This window comes from Nanorana parkeri, unplaced genomic scaffold (assembly GCF_000935625.1).
Source record: "Nanorana parkeri isolate BGI_ZX_2015 unplaced genomic scaffold, ASM93562v1 scaffold6, whole genome shotgun sequence".
Lineage (NCBI taxonomy): Eukaryota > Metazoa > Chordata > Amphibia > Anura > Dicroglossidae > Nanorana > Nanorana parkeri.
The window spans coordinates 37935-53462 of record NW_017306274.1 but is presented as its reverse complement, the minus strand read 5'-3'; the positions used below and the strand labels follow the sequence as shown (position 1 = coordinate 53462).

General features: G+C 46.3%; 1 protein-coding gene across 1 annotated transcript in view; it reads right to left on the bottom strand.

Annotated features, from left to right (window-relative positions):
- VPS35 (VPS35, retromer complex component) overlaps positions 1 to 15528 on the bottom strand; it is an 83177-nt gene that overhangs the window by 30585 nt on the left and 37064 nt on the right. The window contains exon 13 of the mRNA XM_018553257.1: positions 7638 to 7760. Within this exon, the coding sequence (XP_018408759.1) occupies positions 7638 to 7760 (123 nt within the window). The remainder of the gene's footprint in view (positions 1 to 7637; positions 7761 to 15528) is intronic.

Below are 15528 nucleotides of genomic sequence, written 5' to 3'. Positions count from 1 at the left end.
TGATATTTCCCTTTTAAAATAGAAAAAGAAATAGAGAACACAGAGTCCTCAATCTCTTTTTCTGTATCCCGTTATCAATGAACAGGAATCCTCTATACTGAGTGTTCCTGTTCATTCATAACATGAGGGCAGAGTGTGTTTACTATATCCACAATTATGAATGAACAGGAAGTGATGTAGATGTGATGTAGATCACTTCCCATTCATTCATAATTGAGGATATAGTAACCATACTCTGTACTCAATTAAGTATAAACACTCAGCGATCGCTGAGTGTTTGCTCTTGCTCTCCTCTCTGACACGCTGTCACAGGAGGCTGAGCGCGCTGTCACAGCCTCCTGTGACAGCGCGGGTTGTCTCCACCCCCACACCGCTCTACCAGACTGTGATAGGCGGCGTGGGAGGAGAGACACCGGCCGCTCACAGCGCTCTCCTCCCGCAGCGCTCTGCCGTCTGTCACTTTCTCTGCTCTCCGCTGGGACATAGAGCAGCGCCCGGGGGGGAGGAAAGAAACCAGGGATGCGCCTATGTATCGGCAGGAAAATGGCACTTTCGGCATTTAGCCAAAAGCGCCATTTTCGGCCGATATGTTTCGGCAGCCCATATATCGGTGCATCCCTAATGCGTTCCCTTCAGCCATCTTTCACAAATTTTTTTTTCTTCACCGCATCACAAACTTTTCATTTTCAACTTTTACAAACCGCAGAAGAATTTTAGCGACGGAACAAGACCAGCAAATCAAAAGGCAATTATTTAAACAACAGTTATAAGCAGGCCACCAGACTTGGAAAAAAAAAGGAGCAAACCAATAATTTGCCTGCTGACTGCGCTCCTGGAACAACACTCCATTCTAGAGGAATCCAAAGACAAGAGAAACCAACACTTCCAGGTGTGTTAATCTCCCAGGTTCCTCGGCATTGTTTGCTGCCTCCTTCCTCTGATCTCCAGGCACTACTATGCCCTACAATGGGTGGAGGAAGGAACCACTGAGCACCATGGGTGACCCAAGAGATGGAAGTGGTACTGGATAATTGGGAAAGGCTGCTTCTACCAGGTCTGGCTACTTTCAAATATTATACCCAATTACAGGGTTACTCTAACGCAGAAGAAGTTCGAGGCTCTTCGACATTATTTTTTTTCCCCTTCACCCATCCGTCCATTATTCACAATAGTTGTTTTCATATCGCAACTTTTCCTTTCCAACTTCTCCAAACCGCAGAAGAATTTAGCGGTTGAAAGGAGGACAAAAAAATGCAAGAAAATCGAAAGGCAATTATTTAGCCAACAGATATAAGCCGGCCATGAAATGCACTTTACATGAGAAACACTTAAGGTCCAGGGGTCTTCCGTTCTCTTTTCAGAACAGGAGTTGAAGTGGCGAGTCTGCATTGCCATGGTAACTAGAGGCCAACAACTAGAATACCAAAAAACATTTTTTTTTTAACCTAATTCTAAAGCTGACCTCCGTCCTTCCCTTCAGTCTTCCATCTGACCTCCGTCCTACCCCTTCAGTCTTCCATCTGACCTCCGTCCTACCCCTTCAGTCTTCCATCTGACCTCCTTCCTATCCCTTCAATCTTCCATCTGACCTCCTCTCCTATCCCTTCAGTCTTTTAGCTAACCCTGATCCTTCCCCTCGGTCTTAAATCTGACCTCCGTCCTTCCCTTCAGTCTTACATCCGACTGCCGCCCTACCCTTCAGTCTTACATCTGACCTCCGTCCTCCCCTTCAGTCCTTCCCTTCAGTCTTACATCTGACTGCTGTCCTTCCCTTCAGTCTTACATCTGAATGCCGACCTACCCTTCAGTCTTCCACAGTTGTACCGACTCTTCTCCTGGTCAGAAATTGCTTCCTCTGATTTCCATCCACACTGTGAACCTCTCCCAATGTGCATCAGAATCTGCAGGAGGTCAGACTGCTTCATTTCTTGGATGTCTAGCTCTTTCCTCCCCAGCCTCACTTTATCCTCACCTTAGTCTACGTACACACTGAAATTTGGGTAAATCAAGGCCCAATGGGCATGGCTTGACACAAATATGTTCTTCAAGCCTACGCGACATTACTAACAGACAGGAACCGGAGGCGACTTATAAAAACCGCAGCCCCAGCCGACAGCAATTAATCATATTTATTCCTATAAAACAGAAAAGCGATTGGTTTTCGTGGCAGGTTTCTATAATATGATGTGAGTAATACGGCCTTGCTGCTCTGACCCCTCTTCCCAGAACTCTCCCTTGTATGTCCGGCAGTAGAACCAATATAAAAATACTACTATAAAGGGTACAGTGTATTCTCATTTTTAGAGCCACAACCAATTTCATGCATGACAAAGCAGACACAAACCGCTAAAATATTCAAAACATTTGTTTGTCTTTTTCCCGAAGCCGACTTTAAATGGAACTAATGCGCTTCAAGGCCGCATGCGAAATCACAATGGATTCCAGCACACTACGAAGGTATTAATGGAGAATGCAGACTTTATCAATACCCTAGAGAGACAAGAGACTAACAACGGCAGGAGGATTCTGAGTCACTCGTTACAACAAGTTGAACGTTTTAGGGCTGCAACAACTAATCGACATAATCGATTTTGAAAATAATCGTTAGCTGCAGCTCTAGAACGTTTGAACGTCAGTTGTCTCTTAAAAGATAAAAGGCTAAAATTTGTAACGAAATCATGCAACAATGAATGGCGGCCATTGGTGAGGTATATGCATTGGTCAGGGCTTGAAAGATCCGCTCGTCCTCTCGTCGCCGGAGCCCGATGAGTAGCTTCCCGGCCGGCCGTTGTAATTAAACAGCCGACCGGGAGCTTTACATTCCAGTGATCTGGCATCTCTAGAGACGGCCGATCGCTTGTATTAGCAGCTGGTGTCACTGCCGTTGCCGGTCCCGAGATCCGCTGTGCCCGATGCGGCCGGGACCGACACGGCTGCTCTGTGACAGGAGATCAGTCCACAATCTCCCTCTGATCTCCTCTCCGGTCCCCGAACTCAGGAAGTGATGTATATTACATCACTTCCGCATTCTGCTGTCACTCTGCAGCTTCAGAAGCTGGTGAATCAGATCTCTGTTTCATCAGCTTCTCTGGGGGTCCCTAGGTGACATTAGAGTTCTTGGAGACCCCTGATGTCTTCATAAAGAGGACCTGTCTTGTAAATTGGCTATCACACAGGGAGCTTCTTAGCCCCCTATGTGATAGCAATAAAGTTAAGTGTTAAAAAAAATGAGTAATAAAATTAAAGTATAAAAAATGTTTTACAAAATGTAGTGGTTTTGTATTCAAAATTAATGTAAAAAAAAATAAAAAAATACAACCAGCGCAATTTGAGATGAATGGTCTCAAGGAAGATTCCTGGGGCGATAGCCTTGCACCAACCCATGTATGCCTTCTATGTACTGTGGCAGACCTTGTGAGAAATAGACTTTTGTAGATTTTAGCATCGTAAGAACAAACAGTCCAGAGACGTATTTCACAGCCTGGGCTTCAATAGCCATGCTGTTTAGCAGGATGTAAATTGGTCCTTCAGACAGAACCATCTGGTCAGTCTGTAAGAGTCCACAAAGCATCCACCAGATTGGAGTTCCACATCCCCCTGGTACAATATGGAGCTCACCACCATGCCCTCCATCTCATAACTGCAAAGCAGAGGGGAAAGGACTTTCAGCGGAGGAGAGATGTAGGATTAGGGTGTACTATCCTATGGAGCCACCAGAACATCCGCTGCTTCCTCATGGTGAACATCAGGGTGTCCTGATCCCAAGGAGTCACCTGAGCATCCACTGCTTCTTCTAGATGTAGATTAAGGTGTACTGATCTCAAAGAGCCACGAGAGCATTCACTGCTTCCTCTAAGTGTAGCTCGGGGTGTACAGATCTCTCTGAGCCACCAAAACATCCACCACTTCCTCTAGATGTAGATCCGGGTGTACTGATCCCACAACAGACAACAGAACATCCACTGCTTCCTCTAAGTGTAGATCAGAGTCACCAGAACATTTACCATCTTCTCTAGGTATAGCTCAGGGTGTACTGATCTCAGAGTCACCAGAGCACCCACTGCTTCCTCTAAGTGTAGATCAGAGTCACCAGAACATTTACCATTTTCTCTAGGTATAGCTCAGGGTGTACTGATCTCATAGAGTCACCAGAGCATCCACTGCTTCCTCTAGATGTGGATCAGGGTGTACTGATCCCAGAGTCACCAGAGCATCCACTTCTTCCTCTAGATGTGGATCAGGGTGTACTGATCCCAGAGTCACCAGAGCATACACTGCTACCTCTAGATGTGGATCAGGGTGTACTGATCCCCGAGTCACCAGAGCATCCACTGCTTCCTCTAGATGTGGATCAGGGTGTACTGATCCCAGAGTCACCAGAGCATCCACTGCTACCTCTAGGTATAGCTCAGGGTGTACTGATCCCACAGAGTCACCAAAGCACCCACTGCTTCTGCTAGAGGATCTCTGTACCTGAAAACAAACCGGTTGCCATGAGGTGCACTTCCACAACTCTCCCCATCTGTAACAAGTCTTGGAACACCTCTATGTGTAGGGACTACTCCTCTGTGCACAGATGCTATTGGCATAGTTTACAGATGTCTAACCCTCCTGTAGGTGGCAGTATAACCCGGCAGGTAATGAGTTCCTGTATATATCAATTTTTTCTATTTTTTTTTTTTAGCTGAAGTTCAGCTTTAAATGATAAAGGCCGTGACACACTGCACGCGAAGCCGTGCAGAGCGAAGCAAAGCTCTCCGGCACGGAGCTTCGCGTGCAGTGTGTGAGCTGAGTGCAGTCAGATGATTGACTGCACCTTCAGCCAATCGGCTCGTCTGTAACAACCGGCCAGACGTCGCATCCCGCCGCGCCGGTTTATACGCGCGAGCCGATTGGCTGAAGTTGAAATTGTTCATCTCGGCACGCTCAGCTCTGCGAGCTCTCGCAAGCTGAGGTGCCGAAAAGAAAGTGACATGACACACTGCCCGCAAAAGGCAGCGCGCCACCGCTTCGCGCTGCTTCGCGTGCAGTGTGTCACGGCCTTTACAGTCAGAGTCAACCAGACAATTAGGATTCTAAAAAAACTGTCCAGCAAAGGGAAGGCCAGGCCAGTATTTGCCACAGCAGAAGACTCCCGTAATTCCATTCTCATAAGACGGTCAGCAGTCAAAGTGCAGTTACAATGACCTTTTCTTTCTTTTACTATGTGAATAGATCAGTCCCCCAATCGTTATCCACCGATCATCAAAACAGTGTTGAATGAAAGCTGGTTCTTGTGTCTAGAATCTCAAACACATTGCAATCAAAAGCAGGAGAAAACAATCCCCTAGGGCACAAGCTTCCCCCTATTTACAACATCCACGGTGACGATCAAAGACAAGTGCTTGATGTAGTGCAGGTACCGGGGCATAATGGAAGGTTTCAAATCACTTATCAGCAGCCGGGGACTAAAATAACAATCGCAATGAGGAAACAGATGTTGACCGAGCGCACGTCAATGATGTTTGGGACATTTCATTCCAGTTTTCTTATTAAATCTAAATGAATTTTTAAAGAAGCACTCGAAATGATTATCTGTAAGCAGACAACAATGCCGGTGCTCCTAAAGTGGGGAAACAAAGAACACGATGCAGTCTGTCCCTAGCATTAAAACACAACTGTTCCGTTTTATTTCTGAGCCCCCAATAAAACAAACTATTATGGCCGCGTGTTCCATTATCTTTCCCCATTTCCTTTTCACAGTATGAAAACGCTTCTCATTCTGCAGCAGCTTCATCACCCTGCGGACAGGGAAGTCTTTAATGGATATGCACTTTTGAACTTCTGGTAGAGGCCCCTTCCATCAGTAAAAATGAAATAAATGAAGGCAAAAGGCGCATTTAAAAAAAAAAAAAACCTTTTAAACGCTCGCTTGCCGTGTATTTTCTTTCCATAATTTATTTTTTATTCACTTGCAATGTGCCTTTGAACTTGCTAGACAATGTAATTACTTCAGGAAGAGTCATTTGCCTAGCACTGCACCTTCCCTCATTGCGTGTCATAGCCCTCTCCTATTCTAATTGCTCTCTGTGCTGACCCAGCTCCTCTTCCCTACATAACCTTTTGTGTAGCTGCCAGGGGGAAGAGCAGAGGGGAGTGTTACGTAGGACATCCAAGATGGTGGCACCCAGCAGCAGTTTCAGGGCTTTTGGATGTCTACACAAAAAGGAGACTTTTACAGTTAAAGTGACGCTAAACTACAAGCTCGCTCCCGGGATGGACTGCAATCTCAATACAAACTGTAAACTAAACATGAGATTGTAGTCCATCCCGGGAGCGAGCTTGCAGCGGTGACTACTTTGCAACACACACAGGGACCATGGGGAACATGTGTGTGTTTGTAAAGTAGTCACCGATCCAAGCTCGCTCCTGTGATGGACTACAATCTCACATTTTAGTGTTGTGATTTGTATGGAGATTGTAGTCCATCACAGGAGTTGGCTTTTAGTGGTGACTACTTTACAAACACACACAGGGACCATGGGGAACAAAAGTAGCCCCCCCTCCAGAAGGAAGGACAGTGTCAGACCTTAACAATGCATTCAAGAACCTTAACTATTAACATCAATGTATCTTATTTGTGTATCACACGGCTGTAGATCCCCCAATCATCTCTGAATTGGTGCCGACACTGTCCTTCCTTCTGGAGGGGGGCTACTTGTGTTCCCCATGTTCCCTGTGTGTGTTATAAAGTAGTCACCGCTCCAAGCTCACTCCCGGGATGGACTACAATCTCATGCTTAGTTTACTCATTTGTACTGAGAGTGTAGTCCATCCCGGGAGTGAGCTTGAAGCGGTGACTACATTACAACACACACAGCCTGAAAAATCCCAGCGTCTTTCGCTCTTCCACGCATTTGTAAAACAAGCCTGAAAAAACTCCCAAAGACATGCTGGAGGGTTAATTGCCTCCGGTCTAAAAACTGGCCAGTCTATGTATTCATGTGCAATAGGGACATTAGATTGTAAGCTCCATGAGGGCAGAAACTGACGTCAATGTGCAACAATGTAAAGCGCTGCGTAATACTGTCAGCGCTATATAAATACCAATAATAATAATAAAGAAATAATAAAGCAGACGACTTCTTATGTGCTGCCTTTGCAGATAACGCATACTGCTCTACATATCCTTTGTCATGAATTACATTTCATTTTGTAAAGAAAAGATCGGATACATCACAGTAAAAGGAGACGATACAAAAAGATTAGTTTAAAAAAATTAAAATAAAGCCGCAACCATTAGGCCCGGTTCACACACGGGCGTTTTGTAGCGCGTTCGAACACTCTGCAAAACGCTCAAACACCGAAATCCCATTATTTCCTATGGGTATGGTTCACACCTGGGCGTATTGCAGGCCGTATGAACGCGCTACAAAACGTCCTACGCCCAAAGAAGTACAGGAGCTTCTTTGGGGCGTTTTTGTTGCGTGTTTCCATTGGGATACAGCCAAGTAGCCCTCGGAAACGCGTGTTTGGCGCACGTTTTTTACCGCGAATAGTGGTAAAAACGCGCGTCACGAAACGCGCATATTCGATACGCCTAGGTGTGAACCCAGCCTTAAAGTTTCCCTTCCAGAGATCACAAACTGTTTACTCACCACTTTGGAATTTTCTTTGTATCGGAAAGCGAGTTGATAGGCCGCAAACACTAACGGGGGTAACGTGTAGCGAATCCGCTGGTTCCCGCCGGCGCCAAAGTGCTTCCGAGCCGTATTCAGGATCTGAAAAGAAAATATATAAATGCAAAAATATTTTTTTTTTAAAGAGCGGACGGAATGTTACAACCAGCAAGCCACGAGTAACCTGTGAAATAAGGCTTAGACTGTTAAAGATAAAATACAAAAAAAGTTATAAAAAGAAAACAAACAAAAAAAAAAAAACACATGTTCTATAGATACTGGGTGTGTCGGTATTTTGGCGTTGAGAGTGTACTAGAGCCAATCAGAGTGCAACTGTCATATCTGTCTAGAGAATGAAACCAAGAATGTGATTGGTTGCTGTGGGGGTTCTGTCCCATTTTTCTGGCTCCAGGTAGGAACAAATGCAAATTTAAAGTATTACTAAAAGGCTATATACTTTTTTTGTTATTACAGTATTGTTTTATGTTAAAAAAATCTGAGGGTTTAATGTCACTTTAAGACAAAAAACTTATAGCCTTTAGTAATACTTTAAATTTGCATTTGTTCCTACTTGGAGCCAGAAAAATGGGACAGAACCCTCACAGCAACCAATCAGGCACACATTACAGTATTGTTTTATGTTAAAAAATCTGAGGGTTTAATGTCACTTTAATGCGTTCTCTGCATTAGGATAAAAAAGGTCCAGTACTTTCCTGTAACCCGCGAAACCAAAACATTGATCACACCACCAGCTGAATGAAACGACAAACTGCAAATTTTACAATATACCGGCTTGTACACGCGGCACAGCGAGACGGCGTTGCTAAGCTACATTAACATTTAGCAAATGACTTATTCGGGAGACATTCAGAAGGGCATTTGCTGCGGAGAACCGTATGTGTTTAGGCAATAGCGGAGCTTAATTAGACAGATCTAAGTAGACAAAGCTCCTGTTAATGCCGGTTACAGCCGCAGATTGAGGAATGACGTAGGTTGTCCTCACAAAGGTAGGTTATGCACAAGCATCTTGAAGCTCGGTGAATGGCTTGATACGCTGTGGTTCCGTCTGCTGGTTCCTATATCACTACAGGACGTCGGAGCCAAGGGTAAATCTCCTTTGCCCATTATTGGCAATGGAGCCAAGACAAATACCCTGTTTCCCCGAAAATAAGACCTACCCTGAAAATAAGACTTAGTACTATTTTTGGGAATTGCTAAAATATAAGACCTACCCCAGAAAATAAGACCTAGTTGTGACCATTCCCTGTGTCGGTGGTGGCATAAGGGGGAACTTAAAGAGCCGCGGGAGAGAATCAGCGGTGCCAACGAAGCCAGTGCTAGAGGAAGCGAGGCGGCAGCGGAGGGAGCAGAGCCGCATAAGCCGATGCCTCCTCTATAGCCCCGCCTCCTGTCAAAGGCGGTGGGATACCAAATGCACTCCGCCTGTGAGGAATCGATAGTGAAAGCGCGCTTCGCTTGTTCTGGCCAGCGATTGGTTACCAAATAGCTCTTGGAAAGGTACGGCACCCCCGATTGCCCTGTTCACCATATTTTTCTACATGAATAAGTGTGGATTGTTGTACATTAAAAAATAAAATGAGACCTACCCCGAAAATAAGACCTAGTGTTTTTTTTGGAGTCAAAAAAAATATAAGACAGTGTCTTATTTTCGGGGAAACACGGTAGCTAGAAGGAATACATGTAGACAGTAAGTGGCTACTAAGAGGTTGCAACGATCGCCAGCAGGTAGATGCTGTAAAGCAGGGGGAAGCAAACTGCGGCCCTCCAGCAGTTTTGACACAGTGGTTAAGCAAGCTTGCCTTTGTGCAGATGTAGGTCTCCCTTTAAGAAGAATTTAAAAATAGTAAAATAAAATAAAAATCGCTTTTAACATTAAGAATACCCAGCAGATGTTCCATCGCCCAGGTTCTTTTTTTTTCTGTAATGAAGCTCCTTATTTGCATTATAAAACTCTCTGGATAAGATCATCTCTGCAGATCCTTGTGTTAATTCCACACTCCGATTGATTTCCTACTATGTAAACCAGTTGGGATACCAAAAGGGGGCTCTCCTGCAAATGCTAAGTGATTCATTATCTCATTCATTACCAATTTAATTGGGTTTGATTGATCAAACAACCACCGGCAGGGCACCAGGCAAGGATTTCTGGAGGAAAAAAAAAACGGCATCCCAGACTCCATGTAATTTGAGCAATTTGTCAGACTGGACAGCTGTAGGTTTTCCATAATACATGCGCAGTGGTATATGCCGGATACGAAGCCTTCCTACTTTTATAAAAATGTAATTCAGCAATGCGGCCAATTTTGCCTCAACCAAACCTCCTCTTCTCAATCCAAAACTCTCGCCCCCTTCGCAGCTATATTTCTGCCCGGAAATGAGGGACGCGGTAAGCTCAGATATGAACTCTTGTCATTATTCAATGCGCGGGGGACGCTCGGAAGAAAATTGCTTCTATTCAATGAAAATGAAGTGCTGTCAGCAGCTCGCGTCCGAAAGATAAACTACCGCTGCAAATGTTACAAGTCTCGGCAGGAGAAGACTGATTAAGCCTTCCCGCTAGAAGAGGAGCGCTGTGAACGGGGACGGTGGGCCACCTCATTTAAACCAGCGCTAGAGACAAAAACTGAGAACTCAATCTCGCCAGGTCTGGACGCTTGGAATTTGTTTTTGCATTTAACAAGCTGTGCGACGTCAGAGGAAGACAAAAAAGGAAGGACGGCTATTTAAGAACACGGGAAGACTGAAAGAACACAGCAAACAACAGCTCATGGGACGGAGCAAACCAACGGCAAAAGCTGAGACCTGAAAATAACCATAAGAGCTACAAGTATTAATCTTAAGAGAACTAAGGGTTAAGTATTTTCCCCCATAGTTCCCTTTACGGGTCACGGGAGGACAAATCCTGTCGTTCTCCCGTGACCCAAGGCTCAGTATATCGCGAACTACAGCTCGCGGTATACTGAGACCGCCGCAGCCGGGACGGATCCCGACATTACTGTTGAGATCCGCCCAGCTGCGTGACTGACAGCTGGCTCTGCCAATCTAGAGGCAGAGTCAGCTGTACCCACTCCCTCCCCCGTCCGTTCCTCCAGTCAGCGCTGGAGGATCAGTGCGGGGAGGTGGGGAATCCCTGCAGGGAACTGTGACTGACAGTCACTGCTCTCTGCAGGGAGATGATCGAGAAGTGAGCGAGCGACGGTATGTATTTTACTATCAACATGACGGTTTCTGCTTTGTTTCTGGCGGCGCCATCACTTCAGCACCCAATATCAAGGGGTATACTTGTCAGGAGTGCGGTGGGACAGTGCGGTGGGACACGCATTGGGCTACAGGAAAGATGGCGACACAGACCGCCGGACAAGCAATCACACTACCTATTGCAGGTGAGTGCCGTTTGCATCTGTTTAGGGACCTGACAGGGTCTCTTTAAGCATAAAAGGGAGTAAATAAAGTATCTATGGACAAGGAATAGATACTTTTTTTGGGCAGTTTTTTTATTGCTGACTGTCAATGACTATTACTGTCTATATAAAGTGACTTTAGTTTCCTTCTCAATTAAGGTAAAACTATGGGTTGGTATCAATTAAAATAAAAAATGATGGCCGATGACTTTAATTTAAGGAAACAGGCCCTCTTTAAAGCCCACTGCCCAACCCACACCTTCCATTCTTCCCGGTCCTAACCCTAGAAAAGCTTTTCTTTTCAGATGTTATCGAAGTTTATACAGTATCATTATGTACTCCTTCCCCTTACGCAACAGCGCTCAAGCCCGGAAGCGGCAGCTAGGCCTGAGCACTGCATCATGCGAGGAGGTCACATGCTCCCACATATCCAGAAGCACCGGATTTTTGTTATGGCTCCGAAAGAGCAGAAGTGCAGTGCAGAAAAGGCGAGTATAGGTGGATCATCCTCTGGAACTCTTTACCCCAACATGTCCGTCCATCTCCAGCTCTGACTGCCTTTAGGCGATCCCTTAAGACTCATCTCTTCAAGGAAGCCTATCCCACCTCAACCTAACCACTCAACCATCACGTTCTCAAACACTTCATCCCCACACAGCTCCCTCCTCATGTATCACTGGCCCCATTCCTTTTAGATTGTACGCCCTCACGGGCAGCGCCCTCCTTACCATCCTGTCTTGAATTGTATTGCGATTGTAATGTCTAAGCTCTGCGCAAACTGTCGGCGCTATATAAATCCTGAATAAATAATAATAATAATGAGATCCGGTCACTTTGCTCAAATGACAGGGTCCCTTTAAAGCCTTGGTTCTCAACTGGTGGGTCACGACCCAAAACGTGGGTCATGACCCCGTCCGTGTTCAGTGGGTCGCCGCGTGCCTTCCACTTTTCTAGATGAGAGGCTCCTCAGCCTCCCCCTAGCGCAGCACTGTCAGTTCACAGGCCAAGCAGCCATTTAAAAAATGCTGCCCGGTGCCGAGTGTCAGCTTGAGGTGGGATGGGGCTATGGCCGCGAGGGAGCTCCATCCATACGTGCATTGCTTACAGCTCCCTCGCATGTCCTGTAGAGGTGTCTGGACCAGAATGACATCACATTCTGGCTCTCGGCACCTCTACAGTGCGTGCAAGGGAGTTGTACAAGCCATGCACATATGGATGGAGCTCTGTCACAGCACAGCAGCCCAGCACTGGACCCCAGCCGAGGATCCACTACAGTTCTCGTAAGGTAGGGAGACTTGGGTGGATCTTAAAAAAAAAAAGAAAATTGTTTTTGGAGTGTGTATGTGTGTGGTTGAGAATGTGTGAGAGTGTGAGAGTGTGTCTGTGGTTGTGTGTTCCGTCAAGTGTTTTTGAGGGCCCGTTCACACTAGTACAGTACGTTAAACCGGACAATCCCTACTACGCGTTCTGGTGTGGGAGATGCATCGCTTTGCCATCCATTCGAATGGCACCCCAAACGTACCTGCCGCCCACTGTTCAATCGCCCGCACCGGAATGCGTGGTACCGCAATGCCGTGCGTTCCATTGCAGTGCGACGTGGATCGTGACCTAATGACCAAGGGCAAATGTGGATCCGGAGGTTACACCTGTCAAAAGTGTGTCAGTCATTTACGAACAGAAACCAAAAACAAGCTCAGTCGTGAAGGGGTTAAAGGCTTAAAATTGAGACCAAAAAAAAAATGGCAGTTCCAATAATCTATAATGGAAAACCTGAGAATGTTTTTTGTCTGTGCAGCTAAAGATCGCGGCGTTCTCCTCTAAAAACACAACTTGACAAGAGGTCCGTAAAAAAAGAAAAACGCCACTCAGCGACATCCAGAACGACCAGCTCGCTCTCATCCAGACATCCCGTGCGATCTCGGAATAGGATAAAGGATATTAAAAATGACAAGACAGGGCGGAGAATGAGGATATTGGGATGCTAAAAATGTAATTTACTGCGAGCACAAAAGGCTCTAAGCCGTGCACACAATGAAAGCAAATATCCCTGTCCAGGATAATAGAGCCAAATCTGTAACAACTGAGATCCAGCTGTCATATTAGGGGGAATATTCCGGTTAATTACGCCGCATTCATTGCGCCGTCACTTTTGTAGAAAAGTGTCAATTGAGAGAGATAATGTATTCCTAGCAAGCGTTTTGTTCTAGCACAAAATGTGGAGATTTAAAGGGGAAAGGCACAGTGAAGTTTAAAGTGAACCTGTCTTGTCCACCAACTTACACGCCCAGTTACATCCAAGAAGCTCCCGGCAGGCCGTGTATACACAGCGGCTGGCCGGGAGGTAGTTAAATCTTGCCTGGGCCAGTACAGAGCAATGAGGATCACCGGAATACCCTTCATCTCCATCCTGTGGAGCAGATGAGGAAGACATTTTGGGAAGAAATGCACAGATTGAATGAACTGATCTCACGGAGCCCCCCAGAGCATCCATGCTTCTACTCTGGGACCCTTACCTAGATGCAAGCTTGACCAGCTTGCCATTGAACCTGGAGGCCATGAGGTCCACTTCCACAGTCCTGGAAAACCTCAAGGCATAAGGGCCACTCTCCAGGGTCTGGCCACTGCCGGCTGAGGAAATCTGTCTACGCCTGGAATGAACCCTGCTGACAAGGCTGGAACGAGGGGTTCTGTCCCGAACAAGATCTGCTCTACCTGCCTTTCCGTATCAACACTTCTACCACCATCGTGGCATTGTCCAACAGAATCTAGATCAGAGGACCCTCCAAGGGATGCCAATTAGCACAGTTTGTCGGTGAGACGTCTCCCCTAGCTGCTCGCGGTATACTAAGACGCCGCAGCTGAAGCGGATCCCGACAATTATGTCTGGATCCGCCTAGCTGCGTGACTGACAGCTGGCTCTTCCTATCTAGAGACAGAGCCAGCTGTACCCGCCCCCTCCCCCGTCCGTTCCGCCAGTCAGCGCTGGAGGATCGGAGCGGGGAGGGGGGAATCCAGCTCCTCCCCTGTCACGGCAGAGAGGCGTGACAGGATCGAGAGGTGAGCGAACGCCGGTATCTGTTCGCTCACCTCCCGATCTACTGAGCCGACCTGTGACAGTCTCATTGTCACAGGTCGGCTAGAACTATGAGGTGAGTGAAAAGCACCCCCCTCATAGTTCTCCTTTAAGCATGCTAGTACACCGACTTTCGCATATCACACCCGCACTGCTCTCACTAGGAGATACAGGTTGGCTACACCACGGATTTAGCGCAAACACACGCACACTTACAGTCTCTTACCGCCAGCCCCCACTAGATAGAGATATTCCCCCACACAAGCAGATGCAAACCTCCTATACAATCTGGTGCAAGATAAAGTTCACACTCTGGTACTAACTCTGCAATCAGATTGCCCGACTCGTTCTCTTTCAGCCAACTGCTGCAATACAAGAAACATGAGGATGCCGCCATACTTGCAGCCAAGTTTAGGCACTAATGACACAAACACACACACCTCTAGGGATACACACACACACACACACACACACACACACACACCTCTAGGGATGCACCGATACTAGTATTGCTATCAGTGCCAGTACCGGGTATTTGGGCCAGTACTCGCCCAAATGAATGCTCCCAATGCATATCCCGATACCGGAACTCCAGGATCAGGAAGCTGGGCAGAGAGTCATTACACGGCACCCGGCTTCCTGATTAGCTGGAAAGCCGGCTCCATCTTCACCAGGGAGCATGGAGACGGCATCCCTGCTAATCGGGAAGCCGGGTGGCGAGTAATTACACGCTGCCCAGCTTCCTGGCTAATCAGAAAGCCGGGTGGCAAGACATTACACGCCGCACCCGGCTACCTTAAATGGGGCTTCCGGTATCGGTATTGGCGAGTACCGGAACAAAAATATTGGTGCATCCCTACACAAAAAACGATCTTGTCAGATTCCTGCGTTCTTTACAGCAATCAAAAAACAGCCTTATTACTTTTTATATTTAATACACCCAGTGAGGCAGTGCATAAAAAAGGAATAAAAAAAAAGTAAAAAATAAAAATATACAGAAGAATTATTTCTCCTGCTTGCAAGGTTGGATAGAAAATATGGACCATATCCCCCCCCCCAGATAGGTGGGACCATTCAGATATGACCCATATTTGACTGCAGATCTCCACTGTTATGTTTTATGTTATAAATAAGAAGTGAGTGGTCACCCACTCGGAATATCTCATTGGATGGAATTGGCTGGCCGCTTCCATATTACATCATTAGAACAAGTAAGATTTCAGTAATAATCTTCAAATCCTAATGACTAATTCCACTTACACATTACGGTTCCAAAAGTAATGCTTCCAGCTGTTCTGCTCTGCCTAGACACCAAACTGTGATTCTTTACACCCCCACAGAACCAAAACCAAAATACAAAAACCCAAATACAAAA